The sequence below is a fragment of the Pyxicephalus adspersus genome, chromosome 1, assembly GCF_032062135.1.
Source record: "Pyxicephalus adspersus chromosome 1, UCB_Pads_2.0, whole genome shotgun sequence".
Classification (NCBI taxonomy): domain Eukaryota; kingdom Metazoa; phylum Chordata; class Amphibia; order Anura; family Pyxicephalidae; genus Pyxicephalus; species Pyxicephalus adspersus.
In genome coordinates this window covers 121,247,663-121,268,423 of record NC_092858.1, presented here as the reverse complement: position 1 = coordinate 121,268,423, position 20,761 = coordinate 121,247,663, and the positions used below count along the sequence as shown (strand labels likewise).

At 36.2% G+C, this 20,761-nt stretch overlaps 1 protein-coding gene across 2 annotated transcripts in view; it reads right to left on the bottom strand.

Moving 5' to 3' along the window:
* Positions 1-16,435, bottom strand: part of MOV10 (Mov10 RNA helicase) — a 34,979-nt gene extending 18,544 nt beyond the window's left edge. For both annotated transcript variants that reach the window (XR_011922663.1, XM_072425778.1), the window contains exons 1-6: positions 15,876-16,435; positions 7,197-7,290; positions 6,113-6,258; positions 5,790-6,028; positions 3,135-3,384; positions 1,415-1,555 (exon numbers count right to left, since the gene is read on the bottom strand). Coding sequence is in view for 1 of the 2 variants with exons in the window: in XM_072425778.1 (XP_072281879.1) it covers positions 1,415-1,555; positions 3,135-3,384; positions 5,790-6,028; positions 6,113-6,258; positions 7,197-7,290; positions 15,876-16,006 (1,001 nt within the window). In the remaining variant the exon portion in view is untranslated. The remainder of the gene's footprint in view (positions 1-1,414; positions 1,556-3,134; positions 3,385-5,789; positions 6,029-6,112; positions 6,259-7,196; positions 7,291-15,875) is intronic.
* Between the last annotated feature and the right edge of the window lie 4,326 nt (positions 16,436-20,761).

Genomic DNA, 20,761 nt, shown 5'->3' with positions numbered 1-20,761 from the left:
TTATTGTGTTGAAGCCAGGGAACCAACATTACAACCAAAGAAAAATAGTTTTCCAAAGAAAAAAAAATATAATGTGGTCAGCAATAACAACTTATATACCAGATTTACTTTAACCTCCCTAGCGGTTTGATTCTGGCCATATTTCCATGCAAAAAGCGGCACCATTTTTTGCATGGAAACTTATTTTACACAACAAAAAAAACAAAAAAAAACACAAACATCTGTTAAAAATAAAAAATAATGTATAATGTAATATGTGTACTGTAGCATGTATATTATATGAATATTTCTTTGTATTGGACTCAATACAGCTATTTTGTATTGAATCCAATACAAAACTATTTGAATTTCTCTGCCGCTAAGTCCCGGCCGCACCGACCCATGTACCAACGTCACTAGGAAACCCCCGTAGGACGTCTCTGCACTTTACGGCTGGAGATCGGAGGAGTCTGACTCGGGAATACCGATTTTTGCATGTAAAATCCACCCCGAGTTAGACTTGGGAATACCGCTAGAGGGGTTATTACAGTTATAATAAAAATGTAATAAAACAAAATAAGGCATTTAAAACAGAACTAAACCCACTATACTCACCTATCTCCATTCCTTCTTCCAATCTTCAGTCATCTTGGTTGGCCAGGCTACAACTTCAACGCAGGCGTTTGGGAGTTTACTCAGTCAGCTCAGCTTTTTTGATGGTTCCACAGAGGAATCAGGCAGGTAAGAATGATTATTGCAGGAGGGACATGGCTTGTCCCTTTTTGCAAAAATATCCTGTGTGATTTAACCTTTTTAAATGTGGAACTTAATAATTATTAATATTATTATTATTAAGAATTACTTTCTTGATTTATAGAAAAGTTATTTTCATTCTCATATTAATTTGCCACAACTGTACCTGTTTTGTAATGATCACAAGGTTTTACAACCTTCCAAGCTGCTGCATCAGTTCTACAAGTATAGAAAACAGCCTCGAACGCCGGGAAACATCTTTACATCATAGGAAAAAGCCAAGTTGAATGTCACAAACTACTACTAGAAAAAGACAATGACCTAGATAAATAAAAACTTTCACTATACTTACTTCCTCTGAAGATTGTCAAAATGCTGGCCATTGCCAGTATTTGACAGGTCGGAAATGTCTATTACTATTTCCCTCATCATGCACTGTGGTTCCCCACTCTGGCTCATATGTTCTGCACTGAAGTTTGCATAGGCCTGATAAAAAATGTAGACCCTACCTTTTTACTGAAAGGTCTCCTTTATTGTAGGAGAGTCCTAAAAACAGTGTTTTTAGTTGCCAACAACATACAAATACATTGATTTTTTTCTCTTGTCCTGTTTTAGGACTGTGGTTTAAATAGAATTTAGTAGTCAAAAAATTCAACTCATGAAAACACCAGTTTTAGCTTACCTTAGATGTGTAATAGCTGGTGTAGAACTTAATTTTATTTTTTTATTTGAGAACATTCCTGCTTTTATGCTGGTCTTAAGTTGCAAAGGTGGAGAGAATTCACCAATAGGAATGTCCCTTTCCAAATCATAATTGAAAGACCTAGATAAATACACACAAAAATATTAAAGTCAAGATTATTTGTTTTTCACTGTGGAATGCTATGCCTGGGAATAACACATACTATTTAAACCAGTATGGGCAGGTGCTTAGGTTATTAAAGCATTAAGTGAGGCATATAGTTTCCTGCCATTTGCAGTGTTTTTAGTGATTTTTTTAAATTAGTGAATGAAGAAAAGAAAGAGTTTTGAGGCTCAGCATTCAATACAAAATGGTAATTATGTATTTGTGCGATGTTGATCCATACATAATTTAATAAGTACACAAAATAAATCAATCCATCCCAACTCTTGTTGTATAATCACAAGGTTGGGATGTACATGCTAGACATTGGTTTTCCTAACACCATACAATAAAGGGTAAGTACATTTTAAGGGACCTCTTTTGGTCCAATATAACACAACGCATTTCGCCAGAAGATAGCTTTTCTCAGGGGTTTGTTGTTCTAAACAGACCATACAGTTGTTTTAGAAAGAAGCAGTCTAGTAAATAGATCGAAAAAGGCTCAGGCTGTGGTTGCACTCTGTGTAGTGCTAAATGGATTCATCTTCATGGTAAGTATAATATATAGCAAAACCAAAATTTCCCTTAAAGAGGGAAATTTGCCAGTGTATGTCCAATTGATATTAATATCTTCTCGTCAGTCAAACTATAAGTTTTTAGCAGTAGTCCCCATCAGAGGGGATAGAATGTGGGTTACTCTGGAGAGGGTTACAGCCTGATAGGCAGAGATTCTGCCCGTGTCCTACGTCTTTATTGCCTTTTGCAATGTTTTTAGTGATACCACTACTGTTCTTCTTACTGTTCCTGCTGGAAAAAGAAGGTTTCACATAATAACCTGCATAGTTCCACCTCCGTGATTCTGATTTATTTAATTTGTAGATCTGTGCTTTCAAAACTTCAACATCTACTATAAGGAGCCCACTGGCAATACAGGTGATTAGTGCTGCGTGCTTTGCTTGACTTTTTAAGGGAACAGCTTCCACAGTTCACTTCCCCTTTATGAAAGTGCAACTAAAGAACCGTGACAAACATAATTCTTCAGGTTAAAGAATATGATGAGCAAGTGGTTAGCCACTCCAGATATGCAACGTCCTGAACCAAAGACAACAGCTGAATTAAACAGGATTTCTACACATGTATGGATGGCCTTTGGTTTTCTTCCAATAGCCCCAAAACATACGCAAATGTTATTGGGAGGTTAAAAATAAGTGACTGTATGACTGACCATTGAGATCATAGTGTATAAGAACGAGCTAGTGTGGATCTGGTTTGATGGTGGCACTAAAAATATAGGGGGGGTGGGAGAAACACATATGGATATTTTAAGTGGCTCTTTAAAAAGGTTAATGTTTAAGGTTTTTATCCTTATTTCATACTCAAGATTGTTTCCTTTATCCTTTCGAAATGGTACCTATTAGTTTGGACTTGTACAAGATATTGATAACAAAATTGTAACCTGGAAAGTGTTCATCTTACATATCATAAACAATACTTATGGAAAAGAAGTAAAAACAAAACAAGTGTGGAGAATGAGAAAAGTTCAAAAAAAGGCACTGACCCACTTGGTCGTACGCCATCCACCTCTATTCTCTCCACTGTCTTAAGAAGATTTCTTTGATAAGGAATGTATCTGGAAGTTGGAGCCAGGTCTTCTGCTAAGGTACCATAAGACACAGCAGATATAAACCTTCCAATAAGAAACTTCTTGTTGGTTTCGCCATTTCCTTTCATGAACTCAAACACAAGAGTTACAGGAAAATATCCACAGAAAATAGTTGCGGCATGAACCTGAATGTCATACACAGCTCCTGCAAAGTAAAAAAAAAAAAAAAATGAAAATATAATTCCTACAAACAAACATCAAGAAAAACACAGATATTGAAGTAACTCATAAAGCATTAAAAAAAACATAGTGCCAAATCCCCACATTAATGCGAGAATATTAAAAAAAAAAAAAAAACTTTTGAGGGAAATGGGACTTTTAGGGCACGTAAAAATTTGTACATTCATTTCCACAATTATTTCCAAATGATTTATACCACTTTAGCCCATATTGTATTGATTAAAAACAACATGTTTAAAAAGCCAAATAATTTACAAAACAACTTTCTGTACCACTCATTTACGTCATGCGTATGTAAGTGTCCTCGACACATTTCGTGGATAAATCCACTTCTTCAGGAGGGATATAGATATTTATAGAACAATCAATTCACTCCAGAGGCATGTTGAAACCCCCCTAACAAGAACTTTTTGGCAGGGAAACACATAGAGACTTGAGAGGAATGGTGGTAGGAAGCAGGCACCCCCGCCTGAAGCAACTGTCTGGGTTCTCACTTATTTGTATTTCAAACATGTGTACTTCGCAATAACAATACAGTGCCCAGTATATTGGTGTCCAAAATATCACCACATCTTCATAGCGCATATCCTGCATGAACTATTCCACCCAAACCATGGTTCAAATAGAGGTCCTCTCTTGATGTAAATGAGTGGTACAGAAAGTTGTTTTGTAAATAATTTGGCTTTTTAAACATTTTGTATTAAAATTGTTTTTAACCACTACAATATGGCTTAAAGTGGTATAAATCATTTGGAAATTTTTGTACAAATTCTTACGTGCCTTAAAAGTCCCATTTCCCTCAAATGTTTTTTTAAAAATTGCTACAAACAAAACAATCTTGGTCTATGACTCAATATCAACTGGGTAAAATGCTGCAAACAACTAATATTTTCACCTTCCTCTATGAATTAAAATAAATCCAAAACCAGTATCATCTAATAATATTCTTATGTCAAATTGTTACAATGTTGTTCTCTGTGAATTTTACATTTACCTTTGTTAAAATTTGGGTTACTAGCATTTTTACAATTTCCTTCATACAATCTAAAATCTGTATTTTGGTGGATTACATTTCATGCAGGTGTTTAGGTTTTAATTAGGTTATGCTGAATATTTGGAATATCTTCCTGAATGCAACCTCTGTTACATTGTTCTTGCTGAATGGCTGCTCTAGGGTATCACATCTTTGCAAAGCACTTTCCCTGCCACTACCATATTTTGGAAAGTCCCCAGCGAGTACTAATACATCACTGGAGACTCATTTATAGCTACCTTATAATGCTGCACTATAATAACACAGAATTTTTACTGCAGACCTCCCAAGAATTCTCTCTAAAGAAAAAATGATCCTATTTTGGATAGCGTATGGACTGGATAAACCCCGTTGTGTTTTTTTCCCCAATTTAAAAGAGTCACTAAAAGACTTGTCATCACTTAAGATTTCCAACTCAAAATGTTTTATTTTTTTTTTTTTTTGGACAATGGCCAACAATACAATGACACAGTTAAATAAGTTTCTAACACCTCCACATGCGATCCAAAAAAGAAGAATGTACCTTATTAAAACATATACTACATGTGACTTATGATTGTCAAGAAATATCACTGCTGGGAAATTCACACATTTGTCAGGATTAACTTTCAACACCTATGGATACATAGAATAAAGATAACCTACCCCAGTTTGGATTTAACTGTAAAAAGTCTGTATAACTGTACATGTCTGAAGGCTTATTTGATGTACAAAAAGCTGCATACAATGCAACATAATATTTAAAGAACGCATTGCTGTACAGGACAGATTTTTTTCAGAATATGTATACAGAAAGGTGAACAGAGGACACTTTTTGTGACTTGTAAACAGCTAAAATTATTTTATTAGGTAGTTTTTTGAAGACAGTGGAGGTCAAACCTTTGTAAAGTATTTAATGATACTTGTCCCCACCAGCAAGATTTCCTCTAGCTTTCTGTTTTAGTGAACACATTTAAGTGAGAGTGAACAACTCTTAAATAACTCCAACATACCACTACTGATATTTTGCAAACTGTCAGTCTAGACACTAAAGTAGTTAGTTGTTAAGTCTTCAGAATCATCATTAAAAACCAATTCAGCAGTTAATGGGGAAAATGCCTCTTACATTATTGGTCAATAGTAAGGTTGCAACTTTTACAGTCAGGTAACGTTAATTGGGTTATGCTGCTGATGTTGCTAATTAATGTTGTCCCTGGAACTACCGGTATGTGGGTACCAGCAAATGAAAAGTAAATCTACCATGGCTCAAGGAACCCTCAGCAACCCTGGTTGAGTGACTGGTCTGGAGTTTTAAGCCTAAAGCTTGTGCAGACTAAGTACTTGTTAACAATTCTTACCCGGATCCAATTGTAAAGGTTTAGTAGCAGACACACTGTGCTCATCATGTAAAGAAAAGTATTTCATCCTACGCAAACATTTGTACTGAACAAAAGTCACCGACTCAGGAGACGTGTTCTCAATAGAAATAGAGATGGTCTTTTCCTCATTTGATTGCAGACGAAACCTTATTCTACCACTATTAAGGTCATGCTCTGATGTTATCCGAATTCCATTTTTGTCAGAGATGAATTCTTGCCTAAAAATTTGAATAATACATAATGTCATTTATTGTTTTTTGTTTTTCACATTCTCGCATTATTTTAGATGATAAGTTGTTCACCTGTTACTTTTCAGCCACTGAATTATTCTACGTGCTTTTGCTTTAGAATAGTTCTGTTTGCCTTGATCAGGGGGAAGAAGCGTGGGTTCATCACCTTTGCGCACAGCTATCCACTGATCTGTCAATGATGACTTTTTCCTAGCAACCTAAAAGAAAACAGAAAAATACATATGGCAAAAATGCAAATTGGTAACCTGTCTACCCTAAAGCTGCGTACACATGTCAGATTTTTCTCGCCCGATCGGCATCGGCCTCGGCCAGATATCGGGCGAAAATCTGGCGTGTGTACAGTCGGCGTCATCCATCGTCCAAACGACCGTCCTGGCGGATCCATGGACGATGAACGACGACCGATCCTAATGCAAGGGAAGGGGGATAGCGCGCAGCAGGGTGCCGCTCCGTCGCTCTCCCCCTCCCCTCTCCATAGAGCAGAACGGTGCTGTATGTACAGCACCATTCATGCATCGTGTAGTCCTTTGTCGTTGGAAAGGATCCTGAAAGATCCTTTCCAACGACAAAAATTGCACGTGTGTACGCAGCTTAACATTTAATGAGATTTACCTAAATTGTTGAAAAGAACTACCTGAAGGTATAAAACAATTTATTTTTGTATTTGTATTATTATTATTATTATACATGTATTATTATACATGTATTTTTAAAAGCATTCTTCAGTCTAGTCAAATTCAAAGTATTTATTAAAATAAAACCTGGTAATCATGGTTTGAACCTTCTTCATAAAAGGTGGACAAGACAATAGTTTGTCTTTTTCTTGCAGCTATGCTCCTGCTCTAATACACTGTCATACAAGCTCAGAGGGATTTTACAAGTACCCAGTTTAACATACAACATACAGGCATGGTCCACTGCTGTCACAATCAGGAGTCCTACATTAACAATTATGAGCTGGGAGTTTTTGCACTGAGGAGTTAATGGGGTACCGCAACACAGTGCCTAAGTTAATAATAGGGTCCTTGTTGGAATGTGGGAAAAAAATATTCCCCTAAAACATTTTTTAAGGTTAATTGCAAGAAATAGAGACATATTTAAAATAAATAAATAACTGGAAGAAAACAGCACATACCGTATACAACTTAATCGTGTTACCAGTTCTTATAGCTTTGCCTACCACTTTTAGGCCAAAGATTGCTGAAGCGAAACTTGTTAAATCATCATGCCTATAAAACAAACAAAACAAATCATACTTTGTTTTCATAGGAAACTAATGTTAAATAAGTATTATTGAAGAGATAGGAAAAAGAATTGATGGTCCATTTTGCCCTGAACTGCCTATGCTGAGCTCATTGTAAAGAATGTTGATTACCTGGATGACAAAGCTGACTTTCTGGTGTTATTTTTATATTTTTAGAATTTAGTCAGAAATGGCAACTTACATATTATTTATGCCACTTCCTTTTATTCCTGACTGTCTCACCTGCACAGCTAAATGGAAATAAAACTTTTAAAGGGAGGCATGGCCTTACTAGGCAGTGCAATATTTACATTCTCTAAAGAAGAGGTTTGAAACAAACATTTTTGTTTTTCTAAGCATTTTGAAGAAACCACTTTGCAGTTTACAATACTTAGGTTTTTTGAAAAGCAGATATTGACAAGCTGTCAGCTTTGCAACGTAAACAACTAGCATTTGTTTGTAAGCTGTCTGAAGCAGACCTTGGCCCATTTAAACTTGCAGTAAACCACTGCAGTTTACCATTGCATTACTCGATTGCGTATAAAGTCACTCCTATTCAACCTAATAGGAGCAGTTGGGAACCATTTTGTGCACAGGCTTGCACGGTTGTGTTTGTGCTGCGGTGGGGTTGTGGCACAGTCCTTTTGAAGCAGCATGTTGCTTCTGTCCATACACTTGCTTTTCCTCCTCCGGAGGAAGAACTGTGTTGCCAATGAAAGCATACATGTTGGCCTGAAGTGTGGTTTGCTGCTCCTTGGTACATAGCAGTTTTTGACCAAAAATCTGAAACAGCTCTTATCTACTCTGGAGTGTTTTTAAGTGTTCTTAACTTGCCTTTACATTTAAAGCAGCTACAACAAAGGCCAGACATTGCTTGTTTTAAAGTTCATGCACTGCTTCTCAAGAATGTGTAAAAACATTACTGCACATGGTCAGGACATACTTTGTTGATTTATTCTTATTAACGGTCACATACTCAATCAACCAAAACCTCCTAAAAAAATGCCAATCCATTTAAATAGTAGTAATCAGGTAAAATGATCACATGATTTTGGTAAACCAGGTTGTAACCATGATGAATGCGATAGCTCACTCAAAGGGTATCAAAAAATACATCCAGGAGTAGTTGCCATTGCTTCCTTGCTTTTTAAGATATAGTTCTGTTTTTTACACCCTTATTATTGCTCAAAGTACCAGTCAAGTCAATTTTTTTCATGTAATTTTTTTTTAGTGCTCTATGCTCTACATCTGCCTTCTTAGTCCTCCTTCATGGTCCAGCGAGTTTAATTTAATCAAATTCTTGTGATCCCAAGTTGTCAAGAACTTTTGCTCTGGGGTGCAAGAGACAAAACACATTACGTGGCTCAGTCCTCTGCAGCATTAGGGACCTACCCACTACAGGAGGACAGAAGAAATTAGGAAGGTGGACATTAGGAAGGTGAAAATGCCGAAAACACAGCAAAGAGTCCTGTATGCTGGTTGAGTATTTCATAGGACACAACAGTAACTGTGTAATGTATTTTTACTCTCCAAAAATGTCACATTTACATTTCCAATAACTACACAATAATCTCTCACTCACTATGGCTACAGGTACACATAATTATATAGCAAGAACTGAACTCCTGCCACTCTTTTAGTGTGCCCCAGTTTATTGCAGTGAATGCAATGTCTACTAAAGTGTTTTATGACATGGGGGAACCCTTGAAAAAACCTTTAGGTCTTCAGGAATCCCCTACTAAAATTACAATGTCTACAGCTGTGGAATTAGTGTGGAAATTAGCATAAAGAATATCATCCTTACAGACAGCCAAAAAAGACCATTGGGGTCAAATTAACTGACATGAGAGGTACAGGTTGCTCATTGCTCAAGGCACCCTAGCAAGAAGAACCCCAGGGTATCACAAAACTCTGGTTGTACTGCATGCAATGTCCACATCAGCTCGGTGTAATATAATGCCCTGATAGCGTGCATTGTGTCCTGAGTTATTTTTAAGTGCATGTCAGGTATAATTTAAAGATTTGATTTTTTTTCTTTATCTAATAGAGTGTGCAAAAAATGGGCAAATATAACATAAACAAGCTGTGTATCACAGTGCAGCAATAGAATTTTGAAAAAGAAGTATGTCTGTTCCAAACAGTGAAGTGAAGGTAAACATATTAAGATAAAATATGGGAGCTGCCACTGTTTATAAAGAATTGGTTCTAGAGCCACAACTCATGGCTTTTCAACAGAAAGATGTGCTGACCCAGATCAGGTGTGAAGGCAGCAGGCTCAGGGTCCTATAGCAGAATACATGTTGTAGGTCAGAGGCTGACTAGGTAATCAAGACAGAATGCAAGTCAGACATAGCAGCTCTACTATTTCTCTCCTCATAGAATCATTTTTGTCAAACATATAGAAACAAATAAAATGAACATCAAATATAAAAAATATAAGCCACGCACCTCAATGTCTCCATGATGCACTTTATCTACAGCTGCTCCTTAGAGCAGCACAAACAACCACAGCAAGCTCCTAGCACCTACTAATGATTTGATTCAATGCATGCTGGGATTTTAAGCAAACTTTCATGATACACCAGGATGTTAACTAACAAGTAGAAAAATACAATAATACGTGTGTTTTTATCAATTTGAATTTAAAATGTCTTGTGTTGTGATATTTAGAATGAAAACTGTAATGTAAATCCACTGAAAGTTTTACAAAGATTACCTAATGGATCTAGTTGCTATATGCATCAGCTATTCAGATGTGTTTATGATTAACATATATATGGGTAGTATAGGTTATCTCTAGACCTGTGGGTATAAACAAGGTATACTAAGAGGAGGTGGAGGGTGGAGGGTGGAGTGCCCCTAAACTTGCTGCCTAACTGGAGGAGGCTTGAAGAAAAACAATAACTATGTAGATAATATGACAAGTCACCATCTAAGCCACCTTAAAGCACAACTAAACTAAAAAATAATCCTCAATGTTACTTTTGCAAATTTTTCAATCCCTGCAGAGGTTTCCTGGATTGGATCTCACGTATTTGTCCTAGTGCTGAGGAAGCGCTGGTGCCACCATATATTTTCTGCTTTTGCTTATATCACCTTTTCTCATTTTGCACAGGCGTGAGATCAGGTGATGTAGCCTGGGGTAAATGGGAAATAAAATGCCGATCTCACTGCGCATGTGTGAAATCAGCATTTATTTGCCCCCATCACAGAAAAAATCACCACAGTAGGTAATTTTTTCACTTTTTAGGCATCTGAAGAGGTTAGTGAGTGCTGCTTGTAAATGAAGCTTGGAGGAAGAAAACTTTGTTACGGTAACCCCCTCCACATTTTGTACACTTAACGTCATAGTGTTCAACAGTTTGCTGTTAAATTTTTTAAATTGCATGTCTTTTAATAGATTGTACAGAAGTATAAGCTAAATTCCCTGTGCTTGAACACATATCAGTCGGTCGATGGAACCTTAGAGTTCCTCCAAATGTTGTGGAGAGTCTCTTGAGCTGTGGCAGCCTGTCCTGTCTGATGGCGAGTAATTTGAAGATTAATACTACTTGGTCATTATTACCACTTACTGGCCACAAGCATGACCCCAATAATCTTTTCATATGTTTATAAGAGTTGAATTTGGACCACCATGGTAAAAAGGACATTCACATTCAACACAGAACATTATCGTAATTTACTTTGCATGTATGCAAATTATATGCATTAATTTTAGCAAGGGTCCCCTGTGACCTGGTTGAGAATGTTTGTCTTAAATTATATTGTAATATTCAGAAAAGCTAAATATTTCCTACATGTTCCATAGTAATAGGTGCACCAAGCTAAAAAGGGATTTTCAGTTTTATTCCAAAGCCTTACATAACTGAACCCCATAAATAAACTCATCTTGGGAACATGCTATGCAAAAGGAAATAGAACTGTAGCTAAAAAGAAATGGGTAGGTGAGTTAGAAAAAGTAGGTTTTAGAAGTTTTTGGTAAAAGCAAGTCTAATGTGACCGGGGAATTCTTTAGAGTGGGAGCAGTCTTAGAGAAGTCTTAAAAAGCCATGTGTGGTAAGAGGTTTTGAGTGAGGTGGTCATTATTTAGAGGTAAAGTGAAAACCATTCTAGAGATCTGCAGAGAGGGGCAGCAGATGGGAAAGATACATAGGAGGGATACATAAGTCTACAGCAGTTGCAATATTCATGATAGAGAGGTTGGAGTCAAGTCAGAGAAATACCAGATAGGAGCAAAGGGCAGTTGTTGAGGCAAGAAATAATGAGAGAATCTACCACGAATTAGGTGGTCTAAGAGGATAGATAGGGGCATTCTTTTGAAAATTCTGCGAGGTGAGAAAAGCATAACCTAGTAATGTTCTGAATATAAAAAGAAGGGTGCATGGTCAAAGGTGACAGCAAGACAGTTATAATATTGTCAAAGTTATGTTGGAGACTAAAGTTAGAAAATGAAGAGTTACATTTTATCCAGGTTGAGTTTCAGGTATTAGTCCTCCATCTAGGAAGAGATGGCAGACTGGCAGTTTGAAACTATTGCTAAGACAGAAGGCAAATAAAACTTTCATTATATGTATGGAAGCGGCCCACAGACCTCCCTCACTGCTTAACCTCCCTGCCCAGACACTCACCAGGACCACTATGGGGGACTGGCATTTCAGTGCTAGTGAGAATAGATATGGGATTTTAGGTCTGATGTTACAGTTTAGGTAAACTTTAAGAAAAACATTTGTAAGCATAGAATAATACCCATGTGTGTAGGGTTTTGGGGCTTCTGACCAATAAATTTCTGATCAGATTGGTCAGTTGAGTGTTCTCATTATGAGTTCTTACTACTAATTCAGCCTGTTTCAGCGCCAAATCAAGACCGATTGAAGCTTGTTAGGAAAAAATCTGTCTATATAGATTTGGACAGTATCAGTATTTTACAGTATTCTCACCAGAATTTTTTTTAACCGAGTGGGAAGAAACTGTGGGCAAGTGGTGGCCCCTGTATTGTGACCCAACTTGGGTGGTGCATCCAGCTAAAAGGGCTGAGAACACTCTACATAGTGATTGTCAGCTGGCACTGCTTGCATGCAGCTGGCTTTGCACAAGGATAAACAGGCTGACAGAGCACTTGGGAACACAGAGGACACCACCCATGGAATAAATATTATACTGTATTATACATGTTTGTGCAAATACTGTTTTTACCTTACATGTCATTGCGTTGGTAGCTTCTTTGATATTGTGTCAGCTTTAAATAGAGTATATCAAACCAAATTTTCTGCATGTAATCACTTAAAAAATTAATTTTGTGTTTTGGCAATGAACATCCTCAGCATGTTGTTGCAATAAGTATAATAAGGCAGTAGGGAAAAGTTTTACTGTTGTTCCCTTCCCTAATAATTTATGCCCGTCCCTAAACTATATAAAAAACAGTTTAAAGGTGTGAAATTGCCTTGAGTTGAAAATATAGTAAATAAATAGGCAAAACTATCGAATCATAATGCAAAAGCCATAAATATGCATGTATACCTACCACAGACTGTTCGTTCTGGATTTGTTGTAGATAGGTTTGAGGATTAAAAATGTTTCTCAGCTGTCTGTGTCTATATGCATCAGTTAATAAAATATGAATAGAACTTTCTGTTACCAGTACCTAAAATGTGTTCTATGAAATGCATTACCCAAACCCAAAAAAATTAAATTGATTTTTTTACCTACTTTTGGATAATCACTGTACCTTAGTAATATCTCTAGTTTTCCTGTCTTATTATGGCTGGTTACCGTTAATATGTATGTGTTAATGGTATTGTTGCTACAAATTTAGATTAGTTATTTTACAGTAAAAGGTTGGATCTTCTGTCAAGTTGCTATTACTCTTTAATGTGTACCCATTAAGGGAGAATAAATATACATATTTATTGGTATATAAAACCCAAATGCCATTACAAAAATAATCTTGGTTTATATTTGGGTCACACCAGTAGATGGCACTATGTTCTTGTGTAAATTGTGTAACAAACTCTTGCCTTCAGAGACAAAAGATACAAGTTTTTTAAAAAAAATTTAAATAAGAACACAATGTCATCTGTATATATTCATCTAAAAGATAATTTAAGATCAAGTGTACCACCATAACCAAAATATCAACTTGTAAAAAGGGAGGGGAGATATAAATACAAAGGACTTGTGTGATTTATTTTTTCCCCATTAAATATAAGTGTTAAAAATAACACACCATGGATGTATTTATCCACATTAGTTATTCAATTCATTCACATTAATATTTTTTTGCCATTTTAATTGATTACTAACGGAATGTCAGCAGTGGCAGACACATTTTGGGCCTGGTTTATACTTGAATAAAAGCATTTTACTGTATATACCTCAGTTTATATTAGGATCAATTTACATTCAAGTATATGCAGCACTTCTGTATTTGCACTTATGACCATTGACATCTAGGAAGAATCTGAGAGGAAATCTAAACTTTTTTAGTTGTTCCTAGGACAAAAAATGAATAGGAAATCTTTCACATGTTCCCGACACAACCGTTTAAGAGGGGAATTTCCCTCACTGGGGAATATTCCCATTTTCTAAATTGTGTCTCTGAAACAGAAAGTAATTTAAAATGGTACAGAGAAAAAATAGACTGGCAAGGGTTTTAACCCCTCCAAACTCTACTCAAAACTAAAATGCACAGGTAGAAAAAAAACTTTAAAAAACTGTGCCTAATTTAACCCATTTCAACACCTAGGTAATCCATAACATCCTAAATTACCTTTCCCTTCTAATTTCCCTTTAGGCTTCTTTACTATTTTTATATAAACTTATGTGCATTTGTTTTTCTATTTTCATTTGGTTGCATTACATCAATTGACTGTTTGCACCCATAATACAGAATCCATTAAAGGCATTTAAATGTGCCAATCCTTCCTCAGTTCAAAGATAACACATGCCTTGGTTAGAGATACAATTTTATTTTCAGATAACCCATTTAAAGGGGGTGATATATATCATAGCCCAATACCATCATAGACACTTTGTGTCCCTTTTTCTTTTCTTTCCTTTCAGAAAATTAGAACTCCCAATTTGCTTTGCAATTTAAATGTTAGAGAAGCCCCCAAAATCCTTCCATTTGAATCTACTGATTTACCTGGTGAGATGGTCAATTACATGGGTAGGATAAAAAAAATAAATGCCAGGATATTTTTTCCTATATTCCAGTAGATACCATGTGTCTACAAGAAAAGAACCCACTTATAGGCATTGAAAGTGGGTGGTGAGAGATTGTAGGATCTCTTAACAGAGCAATAACACCTCTAATTTACAATAATCAACATGATTACTTTAAGAATTTATTACATTTTAGTGAATGTTGACTTTAATTGGACTTTAACATTAGTCAGAGGTTCTCAAAAAGCCACATTCACCATGTACAGAAAACTGACTCACCACACTGAAATTTTATCCACAAGAACTTTGTTGCAATACTATGAAATAATACATCCAAAATCCACATGGATTGCAAACCAGGAAAGCATTGTGGATAAAATGGGCCTTTAGACTATAAATAATCATTTAAAGCAGAATGAAAGAAATTTGGAAAATTGTCCCTTCAGTAATAAAACAAATGTATCTGTTTGTATCTGTCTGTTTGTTGTGCAATAAACATAAAAGAGGAAGTGCCGAATTAAAACATGTTTTTTTTTAAATAGAAACAAATTAATGATAGTAATTTAGCACTACCCATGATGAATAATTACCAGAAAAAGTAAGCAAGGTGAAGGAGTTTAGTATCGCTTATAACTCAATTCACAAAGATAGTTCACAGAGATTAGGAACATTTTGGTCAAAAAAGTAACCGTTTTTTTTCAAATGAGACCAATGAGGTTTGAAAATTAGGATCAAAAGACTAAAATTTCTCCACGCTAAAGCTTTGTTAATTGAGCCTTTGGCAACTGTAAGTGCTATCAGTAGGTGCTTTCAATTTGATCCTAATTTATAACTGGACAGATATCAGGATGTGCAGCTCCCTCCTATATAATTATATTTTGCATTTTTAGACTGTTTGGATTAGATCATGTCATTCAACTGTGGAAAAAACTAATGTGCATTAGCAAGGTAAGTGACAGGTCCAAGACTACTTGTGTTCTCCCATAAAAATATAAAAGCCTATGGAGCAAGCAGTCTATGAAACAGCTGTACCTCTTGTTTACTCCCTATTCCATTACTTTGTAAACTCTTAGGAGCACAATGGTTCTCACCCTATTGATTCTTCTATATGCCATATGTTTTGAATACAATTGGGTTTGATTTACTAAAGGAGCTTATGCTAATCATTTTGCAAAGAAAAAATTGCTTAAGCTATTCAGTCATGTAGCAAGCAAATGATGTGTGTGTGTGTGTGTGTGTGTGTATGTGTATATATATATATAATATATATATATATATATATATATTGTTGCCTGGGTAGGGTAGTTTTTTTCCAACAATATCATTACAATATATAAGATTACTACTTTAGTAGTACTACTATTAGTAATAATAATACTACATACAATATATATAATAAAATGTTCTTACTGTGTTCTGAATTCATTATATATTGCTCTCAGTTCTTCTTTATTGGTAATATTTAGTCTGTCTGTGTCTTCCAGATGCTGCAGAAATTTATTTCCAGAATCAATATTTGCCTTTAGACCTTTTGGTGCCATGTTCTTCTTCTGAGTGTGTATCCTCCAGAGAAACTGTAGACAGAGTAAGTGAAACTTACAAAAAAAAGAGATAAGCACCAGGTTATATACACCATGTAGGTGTGACCTAGGAAGAAAGGATAGTGGAACTGGCAATCTTTGTGAAAGAGAAATGAAAGTGAAACTTGTATAACAAGTTCAGCTTACTGTGACTGATCAATCATATGAGTCAGCCAAAAATCATCTATGGGTTTGGCCTGAAGCCTGTCCATGGCTTCAGTTTGTACTTTGCAGATCACTTATTATCAAAGCTTCCATTCTTTTTATTTATTTTTATATAATACAGGTTATCCTGCTCCAATGAATTGAACTAGAAAATGTTATGAAAACAAGCCCTTGCTCTGCAGGTCCTTGAAATGTATTTTGTTATAAAACATATGTGAATTGTTTGGTTTTCTTGGTAAGGAATTGTGGGACTCTGAAAGACAGTCAATTGATAAGTTGTTCAAAAATAACCAGAAATAGCATTTTCTATTATTTATTATAATGTCTGTAATTAATAATGTACAACTTCTTAAATAAATGACTTAATATGTCAGATGTTTATGTCTGGGAGCTTCTGGATGGCACTTGTCTAGGATTTTACTATAAATAGGCATTCAATATGGGCCGACCATTCAGCCTGACATTCTAACATTCTATATATATATATATATATATATATATATATATATATATATATATATATATATACAAGATTGTTGTAAAATTCAACAGTATCAGTAACATTGAAATTTTTAAATATGAATTGTGGATGCAGTTAAATCAGACCTAAACTCGCTGCGGCGATCAAGATAGAATGGGAGCGTAAAGCCTCCCGGGATACCTACGTCACTCATCTCAGGAGGCTCTTGGCTGTTCTTTTTGTGCATGCCCTAATCTCAGGCATGCACAGAACGAGCCCTTTCTTTAATAGAAGAAAACATTTGCAGATCTCACGTGTACGCAGTGAGATCAGCAATCTTTTCCCCCATTTACGTCACCCAATCTTGCGCCTGTGCAGTTCGAAATTGGGTGACGTAGGAAGAAGAAGAACCCAGCAGAAGCGAAAAGAAGATGTCGGCGCTGGAAGATGGATACCGAAACAACTCAGGACCCCAAGCGGAGAAACCTCCCAACAGATCGACAGATCTGCAGGGTTAAGGTGTTTTTTTTTATTTTGGGTTTAGTTCCGCTTTAAACATTTTGCTAGCCCTGCCTGGACATGCAGCCTGAAAATAATGTTCCCCTAATTATTGCTGCACACATTTAGCACCTCCCTATCTCTATATATCAGACTGGTGGTGTGGTTGTGGTGCAATGTTGGTGTGGTGGTGTGGTTGTCGCTTCTTCACGCTCTCAAACCACAACCACTAAATGCAGAGAATGAATGGGGTGGCAGCAAGAGGTTCAGCACCACCACTGTAAAATGCAGATTATTTCAGTGATGGGGCAGCCAAATGACTGGCACCTAGTGCATTGATACACCAATAGTTAGGACACATGATATAACTATTGGGTAACTCCTTACTATGATCTGATGTTCATGCATTGATAGTATTGCATGCACCATGTGCTCTTCCTGTCATGCTTAGCAGTTTTCTGTAGTCTGTGTTGCACCCAATGCCAACCTATCCGGTCTGCCCACAAGTATGAGGCTAATAAAAGCTGTGCTGGGATAAATCCCTACACTTTCCACATTTTCTGAGTTGTGCACCTGGAAACCTTTCCCCCACTGCACTTTTCTGACCCCACAAACAGTTTTTCATTGTTCTTCTTACCAGTTCTTGGAACTAAAAACGAGATAAACCTTTCTAGACCTCCAGGTACAATTCTTATAGCATGCAGTCCACTCCTACTGGCCAGGTTTCCTTGCAGAATTCCGTGGAGGCCGGGTGCTTGGAGCTGCCACTTCCGGATTTACGGTTAGACTATTAGAGAGCTGTGTATTAGCGCCATCTACCTGCAGGTTCTGTGTAATGCACCTTCTTCCCATTGGCAAAGCAAGAAAAATGTCTTCCTCCTCTGCAAGGGTTTTTATTAGACACCACAAAACTATTTATGGACAGCATGAATCTGTATTTTCAGGGATTGTCCATATTTAGGATATTTGGTAACACAGTACAGAAGGATGATATGAAATCACATTCAGGTACTTAAGGCTCATACATATGTCACATTTCTGGAATTGAATTTTGTAACTGTGACATTAGAACAAATGAGTTCTCTACAGACAACACTGATCATAAAAAGATGATCAAGAACATTCATTTCAGGTGACAATTATCTATTGTGTATGGCTTCATTCAGTTGTATAATACATCTACCTAGAGTGCAGTTTTTTTATGTTGTTTTGATGTTCCCATTGACATGAGTAGATCGAAGTATGCTTTATTCAAGTCTATGTGACCTAAAGAGCAGTAGCAGGCATCCAGCACTGGTTTCTGCCCAGATTGGTTTCAGATAATGGGCCTGATTTATTAAATCTCTCCAAGGAGAAAATAGACTATCATGGGTGAACATGGATGATCCTGTAAATCTGTAGTAGATCCAGTCCAGGATTTAAAACATATGCAAACTAATAGCGGATGAATTTTAAGAAATCCATTTCAGGTTTGCTGGATGACCCAGGTTTTCCAATTCTCCCATGATAGATCTTCTGCAGTTTTGGAAAGCTTTAATAAATCAGACCTTATGCAGGAGCCTTCTGCCATCAGAGGGGGTAAGGACGTGTCCTTTAACTTGTTAAAGCCTATATGAGAATTGATTTTTTAAATTTAGGCCTGCTTTAAATTGCAAGTAAACCTAAAATTACAAACCTTTTCCACAAACTCCTCTTCCTTTTAACCATTGTTAAAACAACCTAGCTTCTATATTTATACATTGTTTAAATCTCCTAGATACTTGGTAATTCTGCCAATTCCCTCCTCAATGCGGAGCTTCCTTTGGTTACTGACCACACTATTCACAGAAAGAGATGTCAGGCCATGCTTAGATTAGTAGTCATTGTAAGGTTTTTAGGGTTTTGAAAAACACTTAATCTTGGACTGAATGGGTTTTTTTTATCCTTTATTTGACAAGTGGTAGGAGGCACCAGCATTCGTATGCTACATACAGCTTCCTGGGATGGTTTACCATCTTCATAGACTTGAATTAGAAATGTTTGTCAGTGCCAGCGTTTGTAAGCACTGGCAATTGTTTCAAGTGAAAAAAATGTACTACTCTGCTAGACTTTTGCAGCCAATTGCACAGGAGTTTGCGGATACCCAAAAAAAGTCTAACAGTGACCGATTGATGCTTAGCATAGCTGCCTTAAAATATAACTAGTCCGAACATGCTCTTTAGTTTCCATTCCTTTTTCATTTTATGAGATCTTCAGGCCCCTATACCAAACCACAGCACGCCTAGTCCCATAGTCACCCTAGGGCTGATATACCCCTGCTAAGCCCAACAAAACCTGGGCAACAGTGGCTCCTATCAGAGATCCCACTCAATTATCCACCCCCCACATTTACAGCTCAGATAGGATCAGAGGGGATACAAAGGTATCAAGACCACTAATAAAAAGAACCCAATATTTCAAATTATTTTTGAAATAAAATATTGCCATACATGTAAAGCTAAATGTGAACCTGAAATCATGGACTGAAATGTTTACATAGGTACAAATATACCTGATAGTTACACTGCACAAGTAAATGAAGATATCCACATTAAAAAATCATGCAGTATTACACTGGCAGAAGCATTCTTTAATATTACATACCATTCCCCCTCATTTGCATGTATTATTATTTATGTAACAGTTTGCTGCCTTCTCGCTCCTTTTTACAGTATTATATTTATTACTAAGTTGTGTTCTTCTGCTTCTCTCTTACTTACTCTTTTTTTGAGGCTTTGCTGTACACTTTATGTCTTGGCATTCCCCTCATCCTATTAGCAATACCTGATCCCAGTCCTTCCCAATCCCTACTGAAAGGTAACGGGTCCTAGAGAACCTGCCATCCTTATACACACTTGCAGCCTGTATCTGCACACACTTATCCAGCAGCTTCCTTGTTTGATGAGCATTTCTTTCATGTATTATAGTGATTAGAAATGTAAAACCTTCATAGAAAATGCAGAATGCTGAGAAGCCTTATTGTGAATTGAATTTATTTGAGATCAATTCACAAAGCCGTTTTTCTAATCTTTCTTTAGTCTGATTAAAATTGTTCAATTATTATTAAAACATGCAGGCTCCTGCACTACATTGTTGTTGGTAGATTGGAAGATTGGTAGATTGAAAGAGTTTGTATAACTAACTTTTATGTGTTGAGCGTTAGATTTCACTGTGTAAAAGGAAATAACAAACTTAACAAAGTGTATTTAAATCATACATTATTTGCTTAGTTCTGATAAAGTAGGGAAGTATTAGAATTTCTGCTGGCTGTCTCTTCTGCAATCAAAGGCCTGACCTGTCTGCTCACAATGTTTAACTTTTAACATTTAGTTCCTCTTTAAAATGATATTTTACTGTCCATTTTATTGTAACAGTATTATGATCAAAGTAACATGAAAGTCAATGTCCAAAGATTATTACTCTTTAAAATAGTTCTAGCTTCAAGTTGGTAATAACTTCTAATATCAATTTCTGTATATAGAGGAGAGCAGCAAAAGAGTCATTAGGCTGGTAATAACAATACAAAAGATGATGTTTTCATTATAGTGAAAAAATAAAGATTATATGATATTCAC